Source organism: Oncorhynchus kisutch, linkage group LG9, assembly GCF_002021735.2.
Source record: "Oncorhynchus kisutch isolate 150728-3 linkage group LG9, Okis_V2, whole genome shotgun sequence".
Lineage (NCBI taxonomy): Eukaryota > Metazoa > Chordata > Actinopteri > Salmoniformes > Salmonidae > Oncorhynchus > Oncorhynchus kisutch.
Window position 1 is genome coordinate 8,764,768 of NC_034182.2, and position 15,161 is coordinate 8,779,928.

At 42.2% G+C, this 15,161-nt stretch overlaps 1 protein-coding gene across 1 annotated transcript; it reads right to left on the reverse strand.

Annotated features, from left to right (window-relative positions):
• Positions 1-10,945: 10,945 nt before the first annotated feature.
• Positions 10,946-15,085, reverse strand: LOC116375332 (F-box DNA helicase 1-like). The gene is made up of 5 exons (XM_031832731.1): positions 15,052-15,085; positions 12,798-12,992; positions 12,491-12,616; positions 12,228-12,334; positions 10,946-11,679 (listed from the first exon to the last, which is right to left on the reverse strand). The coding sequence occupies exons 1-5, from the start codon at positions 15,083-15,085 to the stop codon at positions 11,440-11,442; spliced, it is 702 nt and encodes a 233-aa protein (XP_031688591.1). The 3' UTR covers positions 10,946-11,439.
• Between the last annotated feature and the right edge of the window lie 76 nt (positions 15,086-15,161).

The window sequence follows — 15,161 nt, forward strand, 5'->3', positions numbered from 1 at the left end:
ATCTCACACAAATTATCAATGAACCTACCAGGTACCTCCCCAAAGCCTTAAACACGGGCACCCTCATAGATATCATCCTAACCAACTTGCCCTCTAAATACACCTCTGCTGTCTTCAACCAAGATCTCAGTGGTCACTGCCTCATTGCCTGCATCCGTAATGGGTCAGCGGTCAAACGACCTCCACTCATCACTGTCAAACGCTCCCTGAAACACTTCAGCGAGCAGGCCTTTCTAATCGACCTGGCCGGGGTATCCTGGAAGGATATTGATTTCATCCCGTCAGTAGAGGATGCCTGGGTATTTAAAAAAAAATGCCTTCCTAACCATCTTAAATAAGCATGCCCCATTCAAGAAATGTAGAACCAGGAACAGATATAGCCCTTGGTTCTCCCCAGACCTGACTGCCCTTAACCAACACAAAAACATCCTATGGCGTTCTGCATTTGCATCAAACAGCCCCCGTGATATGCAGCTGTTCAGGGAAGCTAAAAACCATTGTACATAGGCAGTTAGAAAAGCCAAGGCTAGCTTTTTCAAGCAGAAATTTGCTTCCTGCAACACTAACTCAAAAGTTCTGGGACACTGTAAAGTCCATGGAGAATAAGAACACCTCCTCCCAGCTGCCCACTGCACTGAAGATAGGAAACACTGTCACCACTGATAAATCCACTATAATTGAGAATTTCAATAAGCATTTTTCTACGGCTGGCCATGCTTTCCACCTGGCTACTCCTACCCTGGTCAACAGCACTGCACCCCCCCACAGCAATTCGCCCAAGCCTTCCCCATTTCTTCTTCTCCCAAATCCAGTTAGCTGATGTTCTGAAAGAGCTGCAAAATCTGGTCCCCTACAAATCAGCCGGGCTAGACAATCTGGACCCTTTCTTTCTAAAATGATCTGCCGAAATTGTTGCCACCCCTATTACTAGCCTGTTCAACCTCTCTTTCAAGTCGTCTGAGATACCCAAAGATTGGAAAGCAGTTGCGGTCATCCCCCTCTTCAAAGGGGGTGTCACTCTTGACCCCAAACTGCTACAGACCTATATCTATCCTACCCTGCCTCTCTAAGGTCTTCGAAAGCCAAGTCAACAAACAGATTACCGACCATTTCGAATCTCACCATACCTTCTCTGCTATGCAATCTGGTTTCAGAGCTGGTCATGGGTGCACCTCAGCCACGCTCAAGGTCCTAAACGATATCTTAACCGCCATCGATAAGAAACATTACTGTGCAGCCGTATTCATTCATCTGGCCAAGGCTTTCGACTCTGTCAATCACCACATCCTCATCGGCAGACTCGACAGCCTTGGTTTCTCAAATGATTGCCTCGCCTGGTTCACCAACTACTTCTCTGATAGAGTTCAGTGTGTCAAATCGGAGGGTCTGCTGTCCGGACCTCTGGCAGTCTCTATGGGGGCGCCACAGGGTTCAATTCTTGGACCGACTCTATTCATTCTTGTTTCTCACTTCAGTCTTTCATCACACTTATCTTCACAGATGGTGTTAAAGCACTCCGTACCAGTGATAGTGGTCCAAAGCCACTGCTCCTGTGTTGCAGGAAGTGCTCTGTGCAATCATCTGGTGGCCCTTCTATTCTGTGTTTACTTGATTTCTTTCCCGCACCCGTTACTCATTGCCTAATTAAAGCCAATACAAGCTCCGCACAAACTGGTATTCACTACAACACAAATGATTGATACATGTCGTAGATAAACATATTATTATTTTGCTGCTAGCAAATAAACACATGTACATTTACACTGGCTTGGCCCATGCTCTGGACCGGATCAGAGACGGCACAGTCCATAGGCAGCGCACCTTGTTATTCATCCCCCTCAGTCGGAGCAGGAGGTTTCAGTCTTCTTTCCCAAACACCAGGTCTCCTTTGAATGTGCCAGTTCCACGTGAAGACAGTAAGAACAACACATATTTTTAGGTATTGTCGTCCCCCCAATTTTTCCCTCAACAAAGTCACTTTCGCCGAAATGTGTACTACACACCTTTGTGTGTTTGGTGACAGCAAATTTGTCACGACGTACTGCCACCAACCACTTTTTTTCTGAGCTCTACATCGACCGGGAAACGATGGATGCTCACAATACCATTACATTTGGAAGGAACTGAACACAGAGGCACTGAACAATGTTCATTAGCACCTCCTTCGCGGAGCTGTAATTTAAACGTAGTCATTGCGAACTATTTGTCAGAAATGCATCGACGATAGCTAGTAAGCTAATGATAAAAACAATAGCAGAACTCGCTCCGTAAGTCATCAACCCGGTCGGAAGTAAATTAGTACATTGGAGGTGGTATAATGCATAGAGCCAATTGAATGTACCACAGGTGGACTCCAATCAAGTTGTAAAACATCTCAAGGATGATCAATGGAAACAGGATGCACCGGAGGTCAATTTCAAGTCTCATAGCAAATGGTCTGAATACTTATGTAAATAAGGTATTTCTGTTTTTTATTTTTTTGAAATTTGAAAAAATAATAATAATAATAGTGAAGACATCAAAACTATGAAATAACACATGGAATCATGTAGTAACCAAAAAAGTGTGAAACAAATCAAAATATAATTTATATTTAAGATTCTGCAAAGTAGCCACCCTTTGCCTTGATGACAGCTTTGCACACTTGGCATTCTCTCAACCAGCTTCATGAGGTAGTCATCTGGAATGCATTTCAATTAACAGGTGTGCCTTGTTAAGTTACTTTGTAGAATTTATTTCCTTCTAAATCCGTTTCAGCCAATCAGTTGTGTTGTGACAAGGTAGAGTTGGTATACAGAAGTTAGCCCTATTTGGTAAAATACCAAGTCCATATTATGGCATGACCAGCTCAAATAAACAAAGAGAAACGACAGTCCATCATTACTTCAAGACATGAAGGTCAGTCAATTCGGAAAATTTCAAGAACTTTGAAAGTTTCAAGTGCAGTCGCAAAAACCATCAAGCGCTATGATGAAACTGGCTATCATGAGGGCCGCCACAGTAAAAGGAAGACCCAGAGTTACCTCTGCTGCAGAGGATAAATTCATCAGAATAAATGCACCTCAGATTGCAGCCCAAATAAATGCTTCACAGAGTTCAAGTAACAGACATGTCTAACATTAACTGTTCAGAGGAGACTGCGTGAATCAGGCCTTCATGGTTGAATTGCTGCAAAGAAAACACTACTAAAGTACACCAATAAGAAGAGACTTGCTTGGGCCAAGAAACACAAGCAATGGACATTAGACCGGTGGAAATCTGTCCTTTGGACTGATGAGTCCAAATGTGAGATTTTTGGTTCCAACCGCCATGTCTTTGTAAGACGCAGAGTAGGTGAACGGATTATCTCCACCTGTGTGGTTCCCACCGTGAAGCATGGAGGAGGTGGTGTGATGTGTGGGGGTGCTTTGTTGGTGACACTCAGTGATTTATTTAGAATTCAAGGCACACTTAACCAGCATGGCTACCACAGCATTCTGCAGCGATACACCATCCCATCTGGTTTGCACTTAGTGGGACTATCATTTGTTTCTCAACAGGATAATGACCAAAACACACCTCCAGGCTGTGTAAGGGCTATTTGACCAAGAAGGAGAGTGATGGAGTGCTGCATCAGATGACCTGGCCTCCACAATCACCCAACCTCAATCCAATTGAGATGGTTTGAGATGAGTTGGACCACAGAGTGAAACAAAAGCAGCCAACAAGTGGTCAGCATATGTGGGAACTCCTTCAAGACTGTTGGAAAAGCATTCCAGGTGAAGCTGGTTGAGAGAATGCCAAGCGTGTGCAAAGCTGTCAAGGCAAAGGGTGGCTACTTTGAAGAATCTCAAAAATAAAATATTTTCATTTATTTAACACTTTTTTGGTTATTACACAATTCCATGTGTTATTTCATAGTTGCCTTCACTATTATTCTACAATTTGAACCCCCCCCCCCCCCTTTTAGGGGGTAAATCAGCTGTAATATTGCAGATTGATGGAAGCTACAATCTATTTACAGTTGTGGCAAAAAGTTTTGAGAATGACACAAATAAACATTTTCACAGTCTGCTGCCTCAGTTTGTATGATGGCAATTTGCATATACTCCTGAATGTTTGGAAGAGTGATCAGATGAAGAAAGTCCTGCAAGCACCAGGACCGTCTCCTAAAGTTGATTCAGCTGCGGGATCGGGGCACCACCAGTACAGAGCTTGCTCAGGAATAGCAGCAGGTAGGTTTGAGTGCATCTGCACGCACAGTGAGGCGAATACTTTTGGAGGATGGCCTGGTGTCAAGAAGGGCAGCAAAGAAGCGACTTCTCTCCAGGAAAAACATCAGGGACAGACTGATATTCTGCAAAAGGTACAGGGATTGGACTGCTGAGGACTAGGGTAAAGTCATTTTCTCTGATGAATCCCCTTTCCGATTGTTTTGGGCATCTGGAAAAAAGCTTGTCCGGAGAAGACAAGGTGAGCGCTACCATCAGTCCTGTGTCATGCCAACAGTAAAGCATCCTGAGACCATTCATGTGTCAGGTTGCTTCTCAGCCAAGGGAGTGGGCTCACTCACAATTTTGCCTAAGAACACAGCCATGAATAAAGAATGGTACCAACACATCCTCCGAGAGCAACTTCTCCCAACCATCCAGGAACAGTTTGGTGACGAACAATGCCTTTTCCAGCATGATGGAGCACCTTGCCGTAAGGTAAAAGTGATAACTAAGTGGCTCGGGGAACAAAACATCAATATTTTGGGTCCATGGCCAGGAAACTCCACAGACCATAATCCCATTGAGAACTTGTGGTCAAACCTCAAGAGGCAGGTGGACAAACAAAAACCCACAAATTCTGACTAACTCCAAGCATTTGATTATGCAAGAATGGGCTGCCATCAGTCAGGATGTGAACCAGAAGTTAATTGACAGCATGCCAGGGCGGATTGCAGAGGTCTTGAAAAAGAAGTGTCAACACTGCAAATATTGACACTGCATCAACTTCATGTAATTGTCAATAAAAGCCTTTGACACTTATGAAATGCTTTTAATTATACTTCAGTATTCCATAGTAACATCTGACAAAAATATCTAAAGACACTGAAGCAGCAAACTTTGTGGAAATTAATATTTGTGTCATTCTCAAAACTTTTGACCATGACTGTACAGTGGCTTGCGAAAGTATTCACCCCCCTTGGCATTGTTCCTATTTTGTTGCCTTACAACCTGGAATTAAAATGTATTTTTGGGGCGGTTTGTATCACTTGATTTTCACAACATTCCTACCACTTTGAAGATGCTAAATATTTTTTATTGTGAAACAAACAAGGCAAAAAAATGAAAACTTGAGCATGCATAACTATTCACCCCCAAAGTCAATACTTTGTAGAGCCACCTTTTGCAGCAATTACACCAACAAGTCTCTTGGGTTATGTCTCAAAAAGCTTGACACATCTAGCCACTGGGATTTTGGGCCATTCTTCAAGGCAAAACTGCTCCAGCTCCTTCAAGTTGGATGGGTTCCGCTGGTGTACAGCAATCTTTAAGTCATACCACATATTCTCAATTGGATTGAGGTCTGGGCATTGACTAGGCCTTTCCAATAAATTTAAATGTTTCCCCTTAAACCACTCAAGTGTTGCTTTAGCAGTATGCTTAGGGTCATTGTGCTGCTGGAAGGTGAACCTCCGTCCCAGTCTCAAATCTATGGAAGACAAACAGGTTTCCCTCAAGAATTTTCATGTATTTAGCGCCATCCATCATTCCTTCAGTTCTGAACAGTTTCCCAGTCCCTGCCGACGAAAAACATCCCCACAGCATGATGCTGCCACAAGCATGCTTCACTGGTGACATCGCGTTTTCCTTGATGGCCCAAAAAAATTAAAAATGTTTTCTGTCCAGAGTACCCTCTTCCATATGTTTGGGGAGTGTCCCACATGCCTTTTGGCGAACACCAAACGTGTTTGCTTATTTTTTTATTTAAAGCAATTTCTGGCTACTCTTCCATAAAGCCCAGCTCTGTGGAGTGTACGGCTTAAAGTGGTCCTATGGCCTACAGGTCGACCGATTATGACTTTTCAATGCCGATACCAATACCGATTATTGGAGGACAAAAAAAATGCTGATACCGATTAAAATCGGCCGATTTTTATATGTATATTTGAAATAATTACAATTACAATAATACTGAATGAACATGTATTTTAACTTAATATAATACATCCAGTAAAATCAATTTAGTCTCAAATAAATAATGAAACATAAAACATCAAATTAAATAATGCAAAAACACAGTGTTGGTGCAATATTTGCCATGTAAAAAGGATCATGTTTAAGTTGATTGCTCAGAACATGAAAGCTGGTGTTTCCTTTTAACATGAGTCTTCAATATTCCCAGGTAAGAAGTTTTAGGTTGTAGTTATTTTCACTCTCCAGACATTATTTCCTAAAGGACTTAATGATGAAATGCATGTATGTTATGTTGTGAATTTGAACATGAAATATGTGTCTCTTGTAGATTATTCTGACATTTTTCGTACGATGTACCCAGTGACTAATGAAAACTTACTATGTCCTCATTGAGATTTTACAGGCGTGTTCAATACGCCTTATTTATACACCTTTGTAATATTTATGAAATGCATATTGTTATATTTGGTAGCACTTATTTGTTTTTCCTTTGTCTCCAACCCCCTTTGATGTGTAGAATGGATGTGGGTGGGGCCAGGTCTACATAAGGGTGCAAATTTTTAAAAATCACAAAAGCTCTGATGAAGGCCGTGTGGCCGATATGTAAGCTTATTAAATATTGGTGATACTATCAAGAGCAGTGTGCGGTTTCCTTTTTCCTTCAGGTTGTAGTTATAATAGGACTATTTATCTCTACACCATTTGTATTTCATATACCTTTGACTATTGGATGTTCTTATAGGCACTATATAGTATTGCCAGCCTAACCTCGGGAGTTGATAGGCTTGAAGTCATAAACAGCACTGTGTTCTTCAAGCATTCACTTCAAGAGCCTCTGGCAAACGCAGGAAAGTGCTGTTTGAATGAATGTTTACGAGCCTGCTGCTGCCTACCACCGCTCAGTCAGACTTCTCTATCAAATCATAGACTTAATTATAATATATTAAACACACAGAAATACGAGCCTTAGGTCATTAATATGGTCAAATACGGAAACTATCATTTAGAAAACAAAAAGTTTATTCTTTCAGTGAAATACAGAACCGTTACGTATTTTATCTAACGGGTGGCATCCCCAAGTCTAAATATTGCTGTTACATTGCACAACCTTCAATGTTGTGTCATAATTATGTACAATTCTGGCAAATAAATTACGGTCTTTGTTAGGAAGAAATGGTCTTCACACAGTTTGCAGCGAGCCAGGCGGCCCAAACTGCTACATGTACCCTGACTCTGCTTGCACGGAATGCAAGACAAGTGCCACAATTTCCCTAGTTAAAAGAAATTCATGTTAGCAGGCAATATTAACTAAATTTGCAGGTTTAAAAATATATACTTGTGTATTGATTTTAAGAAAGGCATTGATGTTTATGGTTAGGTACACATTTGTGCAACGACAGTGCTTTTTTGCAAATGCGCTTGTTAAATCACCCATTTGATGAAGTAGGCTGTGATTCAATGATAAATTAACATGCACCACATCGATTATATGCAAAGCAGGACAAGCTAGATAAACTAGTAATATCATCAACCATGTGTAGTAAACTAGTGATTATGATAAGATTGATTGTTTTTTATAAGATAAGTTTAATGCTAGTTAGCACCTTACCTTGGCTCCTTGATGCACTCGCATAACAGGTAGTCCGCCTGCCACGCAGTCTCCTCGTGGAGGGCAATGTAATCGGCCATAATCGGTGCCCAAAAATTCAGATTATGATTGTTATAAAAACTTGAAATCGGCCCTAATTAAATCGGCCATTCCGATTAATCGGTCGACCTCTACTATGGACAGATAATCCCATCTCCGCTGTGGAGCTTTGCAGGTCCTTCAGGGTTATCTTTGGGATCTTTGTTGCCTCTGATTAATGCCCTCCTTACCTGATCCATGAGTTTTGGTGGGTGGCCCTCTCTTGGCAAGTTTGTTGTGGTGCCATATTCTTTCAATTTTTAATAATGGATTTAACGGTGCTCTGTGGTATGTTCAAAGTTTGATATTTTTTTATAACCCAACCCTGATCTGTAGTTTATAACCCCATATATTCTTTGAATATACACATACATACACACACACGTACGCACGTATAGATGTGTGTATATACATACATACATACATACATACATATATATACACACACACATATATATACACACATACATACATACATACATATACATATATATATACACACACACATACATATACACACATTTACATTTAAAAACATGTTTTTCCTTTATTACCCTCCAACCCTATCACCCCTCCCCCAATTGGAGCAAAATGGTCAACAACAACGCTTAGGTCTGTTTTTACAGCTTATACAAACTACATTTGATTTTACAATAGTTATATTTTGTTTGTTTTTACTCCTGTCCGTCCTCAACTTCTCCCATCTATTTCTGATGTCCATACGGTTTGATTTCTATTAGCCATGTCTTTCTAACTATGCTCTTTCACATAAGTTCTTAACCTATATACGTTTTATGGGCAGAGTATGTTTTACATTAGTTCTCTTGTTATTATTAAAGAAAACCCCTTAAATGAATAGGTTTGTCCAAACCTTTGACTGGTACTGTCTATTAAAGGAACACTTCATTTTACAAGACTCATATTACACCTTTAGACAAGAGCAGCAATAAACATGAGGTTGGATTATCTTTCAGATACAAAGGCCCAACTGACTGGAATAATCTACCTATTGAAATCAGGGTATTAAAATTACACAGTGAATTTAAGAAAGCCCTTTTTCAAATGTTAAGAACAAACTGTTTTGAACTAATCGAAACATCACCATGTGAAGATAATTATGTAAGTTATATGCATGTTTTATTATTATTGTTAGACAGTAGCTGCTGTATTATTATAGTTGTTAAGTTGAGTTTTTTCATTTGGACACTTGAAAACGAGATGGTTCCACTCAAGATATTTCACCGTGAAAAATGTTGAATAAATACATTTGTAGTTACATCCATGTACGTGCGTGCAAATGTGTGAGAAAATGACAGTTTGGGCTATATTTGTGTGCAGTGCTAAATATTAACTGTTCATTAGATCGATGGTACTTTGTTTCACTGGTCTGACAGATTCACCCTAGAGTAGTCAGGTTCTGGCAAGACCAAAACGTGACGTTAAGGACATACACATATAATGCAACAATTTCAAGATTAGACTGAGTTACAGTTCATATAAGGAAATCAGTCGATTTAAATAAATTCATGAGGCCCTAATCTATGGATTTCACATGACTGAGGTATACAGATCTGCATCTGTTGTTCACAGATACCTTTTAAAATAAAGGTAGTAGCGTGGATCAGAAAACCAGTCAGTATCTGGTGTGACCAACATTTGCCTCATGCAGCGCAAAACATCTCCTTCACATAGAGTTGATCAGGCTGTTGATTGTGGCCTGTGGAATGTTGTCCCACTCCTCTTCAATGACTGCGAAGTTGCTGGATATTGTCGGGAACTGAAACATGCTGTCGTATGTGTTGATCCAGAGCATCCCAAATATGCTCAATGGGTGACATGTCTGTTGAGTATGCAGGCCATGGAAGAACTGGGACATTTTCAGCTTTCAGGAATTGTGTACAGATCCTTGCGACATGGGGCCGTGCATTATAATGCTGAAACATAAGGTGATGGCGTTGGATGAATGGCACGACAATGGGCCTCGGGATCTGGTCACGGTATCTCTGTGCATTGAAATTGCCATCAATAAAATTTTATTGTGTTTGTTGTCCATGGCTTATGCCTGCCCATACCATAACTCCACCACCACCATGGGTCACTCTGTTCACAATGTTGACATGAGCAAACCACTCGCCCCCATCTGCCTGGTACAGTTGAAACAGGGATTCATCCGTGAAGAGCATACTTCTCCAGCATGCCAGTGGCCATCGAAGGTGAGCATTTTCACACTGCAGTCAGTTACAATGCCAAACTGCAGTCAGGTCAAGACCCTGTTAAAGACGACGAACATGCAGATGAGCTTCCCTGAGAAGGTTTCTGACAGTTTGTGCAGAAATTCTTCAGTTGTGCAAACCCAGTTTCATCAGCTATCCGGGTGTCTGGTCTCAGACGACCCCGCAGGTGAAGAAGCCAGATGTGGAGATCCTGGGCTGGCATGGTTACACTTGGTCTGTGGTTGTGAGGACGGTTGGACGTACTGCGATCTTCTCTAAAATGACATTGGAGGTTGCTTATGGCAGAGAAATTAACATTACATTTTGTCAACAGCTCTGGTGGACATTCATCCAGTCAGCATGCCAATTGAATGCTCCCTCAAAACTTGAGACATCTGTGGCATTGTGTTGTGAAGAAACTGTACATTTTAGAGTAGCCTTTTATTGTCCCTAGCACAAGGTGCACTTGTGTAATGATCATGCTGTTTAATCAGCTTCTTGATATGCCATACTTGTCAGGTAGATGGATCATCTTAGTAGAAGAGAGGATCCTCTTGCTCACAACAGGGATGTATACAAATGTGTGCAAAACAATTTATATTTGATTTCAGCTCATGAAATATGGGGCCAACACTTTACATGATGCTTTTATATTTTTGTTCAGTGTAGAAGGAAAAACCCTCCCATATCCAGGACATTCCTAAATTCATAGAATCTGGATTTGAGGCAGAGACGGTATACTTTTTCCCAGGACCAAATGTAAACAAAAGACACAACGCCACCCCCCCCCCCCCCCCCCCAGTGACCAAACAGCTGCTCTTGGTAAACCCCTTCTCTCCAACTCTTTAAAACACAGTTGTGAGTGTGTGTAAGGATGCAGCTGTGCATGGAGAGACAGACTGTGTTCGAGAGCATCAAAACGTCTGCAGGCGACTGATCTACAAATCCCCTTGCATCATAAATAACAAATCATTATTATGTATAGATCTGTTACTCAGTCAATTTACCCATGACACATTGCGGTTTTGATCCTCTCGAACACGGCCACCTGCCTCATTCCAAAAGGCACCCTATTCCTTATATGGCAGTTTGTTGGCGGGTGTGAAGTCATCTTATTCCATCCAAACACTAATACACTTTAAATTGCATTCAAAACTAACCACAAATACTTGTTTTTACCGTTTCCATTAGAGTATTGGCAACTGTATCTTTATGGAAACAATGGACATGACTTATGATGATGTTTATGTTGTTAACCTCAAAGTACTCAAACTGATGACACATGTTTCTTTGTGCACTCTGACCGACTGACTAGCTATTACAGTTGGCTCACAGGTCTAACTGGTTAGCTGTTGGTGGAATATGGGACATTCTTTTAGAACTCCTGCACCCACACCTGTCTGAAACAATCAGGTCTGGTTGAGAGACATTGCAAATCAGAATGTGGTATGGTGGTAGGGAGGAGGAAGTGGGGCCTTATGTATTGGAGTGGCAGCTTGCACATGGCGAGGGGCCAGACGGGCGTGATGTGGTTATGACACTCCCGCACGGAGCAGCATGGGGGCTGGCCCTCGGTCAGCAGGGCGCTGGTCAACTCTGTCCTCAGGAAGTACTCCAGGGGAACAACAGAAAGTTAAAGGGTTTTAACCATGGGAGGAGTTACCACCAGGCTATGGGAGGAGGCTTTCACAGAACACAAATTCAATTGGAACACATTCACTTGCACAGTTACGTGCTCATTTGCGTCACATAAATGTCACCCAAAGAGGAATGAGGCTTTCTCAGAATTACATTACCACAACATCCTGCTTCAATGAACAGCTTGTACATTTCTCTGAGAAGGTGCTTGAGAAATAACACACATAAAAGACAGAAAGAAAGACTGGGAATAGGAGAGAGTTAAGTAGAGCGAAGGAGTGTTAGAGAAGTGATGGAGAGGATCATGGAGGGGTAGAGGGGGTGGAGTAGAAGAATAGAGAGAGAGAAGTGAAGACGGATGAGTGTAGTGGAGGGGGTCAGTGCCAGAGGAGGTTGCTGAGGGGAGGACGACTCATAATAATGGCCTGAATGGATTCAAACATGGTTTCCATGTGTTTAATACCCTTCCAGCCATTATTATGAGCCGTCGTCCACTCACCAGCCTCCAGTGATCAGTGCTCTCACCCCAGCCAGTGTGAGGATGTTGGTGATGTTCTTGGTGATGACCAGAGAGCTCTTGGCCCGAGTCACCGCCACATACAGCAGGTTCCACTCATCGTCTGGGACGTCACCTAGAGGACAAGGGAGAAAACAGTGGAGTCAGACACTAACATACATTACCCAATGTTCTGATTTGGCGTAGGCCGTAGACCAATGCAAACAGTCATTGGCCTTAGGTAAGAGTTGGTATTTGGATATGGTTTTCTAATGATTGCACACACACACACCTCCTGAGCAGCTGGAAAGTCTAGGTAAGTTGTGGGCGGCACAGGGGACCTTAGCAAAGTCATCAGTGATCACCACCGTGTCAAACTCCAGACCCTTTGACTTATGGACTGTCCCCAGGATAAAATCTAAGAGATAAAAGAGAGACAGCAGGGGAGGGATGATACAAATGAGAAAGATCAGACTCTAATACAAATACAGCAATTCATAACTCTGTGTCTGTACAGTGGTGAGTGTGTGTGTGTGTGTGTGTGTGTGTGTAGTATGTACCTGTGTGCATGTGTCTGTACAGTATGTAACTGTGTGTACCTGCGTGTTGGGCCTGTCTCTCTGTGCAGCCGTAGATGCGTTCCACCAGCTCAGGGATGCGGCTGTTGTATTTCTCCACCATGGAGAGTTTGCCCTCCAACTCACGGTCCTTTGTTTTTTTAGCGTAACTCTTCAGTCCAAAGTAGCCCCCCAGACTCTGCTGGGTGAACCTACGGATGAAGCTGTCCTTGATGCCTAGAGAACAGCGAGAGAAGGAGAAGGGAGCACGTTTAAAAAGGGAGAGAGCTAGTTACACTGCAGAGTAGAGCTAAACCTACTGACACAAAAGACCCTACCAATAAAACAATGAGCATTGAGAGAGCCAAGGCAGGATACCTTCTTACCAAAAACAGATGTCACATAAATACAACATAGTAATTCACTTGTATTAGAATTGCAGAACTGAGGCAAGGGGCAGTGTGTTGCGCCACTCACCTCAAGAGCGGTTGTTTTCTGGCTGCATCAGAACCCAAATGTCCATGATTCTGTTCAGCCCAAAATTCTCCACCCCCTGGAGGGGGGGTGGGGGGAGTGTACGGACACTCACCCTTACGATGTGCAGCCTACAGCGGGAGTCTGACTGCTTGGTCGAACACGGAGACGTTAGAGCGAGACAGCACTGCTAACTTACCCCGGCCAGGACTCAACCCTGTAGTCAGGGGATGCAGTGAGTCCACAGCCTTACCCCACACACAGCCTGTGGATGGACAGACACGCACATTAAAGGGCAGGTTGCACTATATACTTCCACAAATCTAACAAAGTAGATTGTTTGTTTTTAGGTGGAATATCATCAGTCTTTATGCAAAAACGTAATAAAAAAATACATATTTTATCCATTTGAATTACATTGATCAAAAACTCATACCAAAAATATATTGCATCTTTGATGTCACGAATGGAACAGCCTGGTGGTGGCGGCAGTGAACTACAACCACTGTTTACCGGCATGCAGTTTTGGTCAAAATGCGAGAAGATGGGAAGAAACCGGCTCGTGAGGATAAGGCGAGCAGACTGGGCCAGGGGAACACCTGGTGCTTCAGTCATATGCGGGGCTCAATTTCCCCCTAAATGATTGCGATGCCTACCAACAGTGATTTTTTTAAATTGTGAAACTAGCCAAATAAGTGCACCGGGCCATGCAAAACGAACTGGCCCACTTGTATTGGGACTTTATTTGAAGGATGAAACAAATCAGAATGTTGAATAGCAACCTAATTCTGGAATCTTCCCTTTACAACAAACTGATCTAATCAGAACCAAATAAGAGCATAGTCGTCATGGAACACCATGGATATTTTACCGGCATGTTTACACAATTCAGAAAATCTACTTTAGACCTAGAAATATGAAGTAGGTGGACAAAGTAAACAACATAGTGGGTCACTTTCAGTGACAACTAAGAGCGATAAAGCGTGAGGATAAAATTGAACCCATGTGAAGATGCTGTGTGAAGGTGTGAGAGCGAAGTCATTCATCTTGCTAAACGCAACGTAATTTTGCTGAGTCAACCTTCAAAAGGCCCAGTGCAGCCGTTCTTATATATAATTTCTGGGTAATAATTAAGTTATTTACTGTCATAGTTTTACATTAAAATGGTCACAAAGAAACATACCTTTTAAGCAAATAACTATTTTTCAAGCAGGAATGTTGCTGTCTGAGTTGGGAGGGAAGGGCACCAAAGCGGTGCATTAACCACAGAGTGAATCAATCCCCCGAGCAGAGTGGTCTAATGGGAGGGATATTTAATCTGAAAGTAGCTGTTATTAGCCGAGAGGTTTGGAACTCTATTTGTTATTATATTAATATATACGGCCTGGTGATGTTACCAGGCAAGCCAAAACTCCACCCGGGAAAGTGACATTATCAACAAAAATCACAGTAGCAATCTTTCCCCATTGAAAGCTGTGCAGCCAAGCCTGAAATCAAGCAATATGGACACACACAGTTTAAATGTGGATTATAGCTCCTGTCCAAATGTTGTGAATCATATACTATTTGGCCAGTTTATTAGGTACAACACCTCGTTCACAAAAATGGTTCACTCCTACAGTGAGATTAGTGGCCTTGGCTTGCTACATGAAACAGACAGTCATTGTAGTACTCAGTTACGATTGAATGTTAGAATATTCAAAACGAGTGATTTGAGACTTTCGTGGTATGATCGTCGGTGCCAGGATCTCAGAAACAAGAAGCGGCTTTAGTAGGCACGCAATCACCAACAGTGGACAATTGAGGAGTGGAAAAACATCACCTTGTCTGACGAATCCAGGTTCCTGTTGTGTCATGCTGATGGCTGAGTCAGGATTTGGCGTAAGCAGCATGTGTCCATAGCCCCATAGTGTCTGGTATCAACAGTACAGG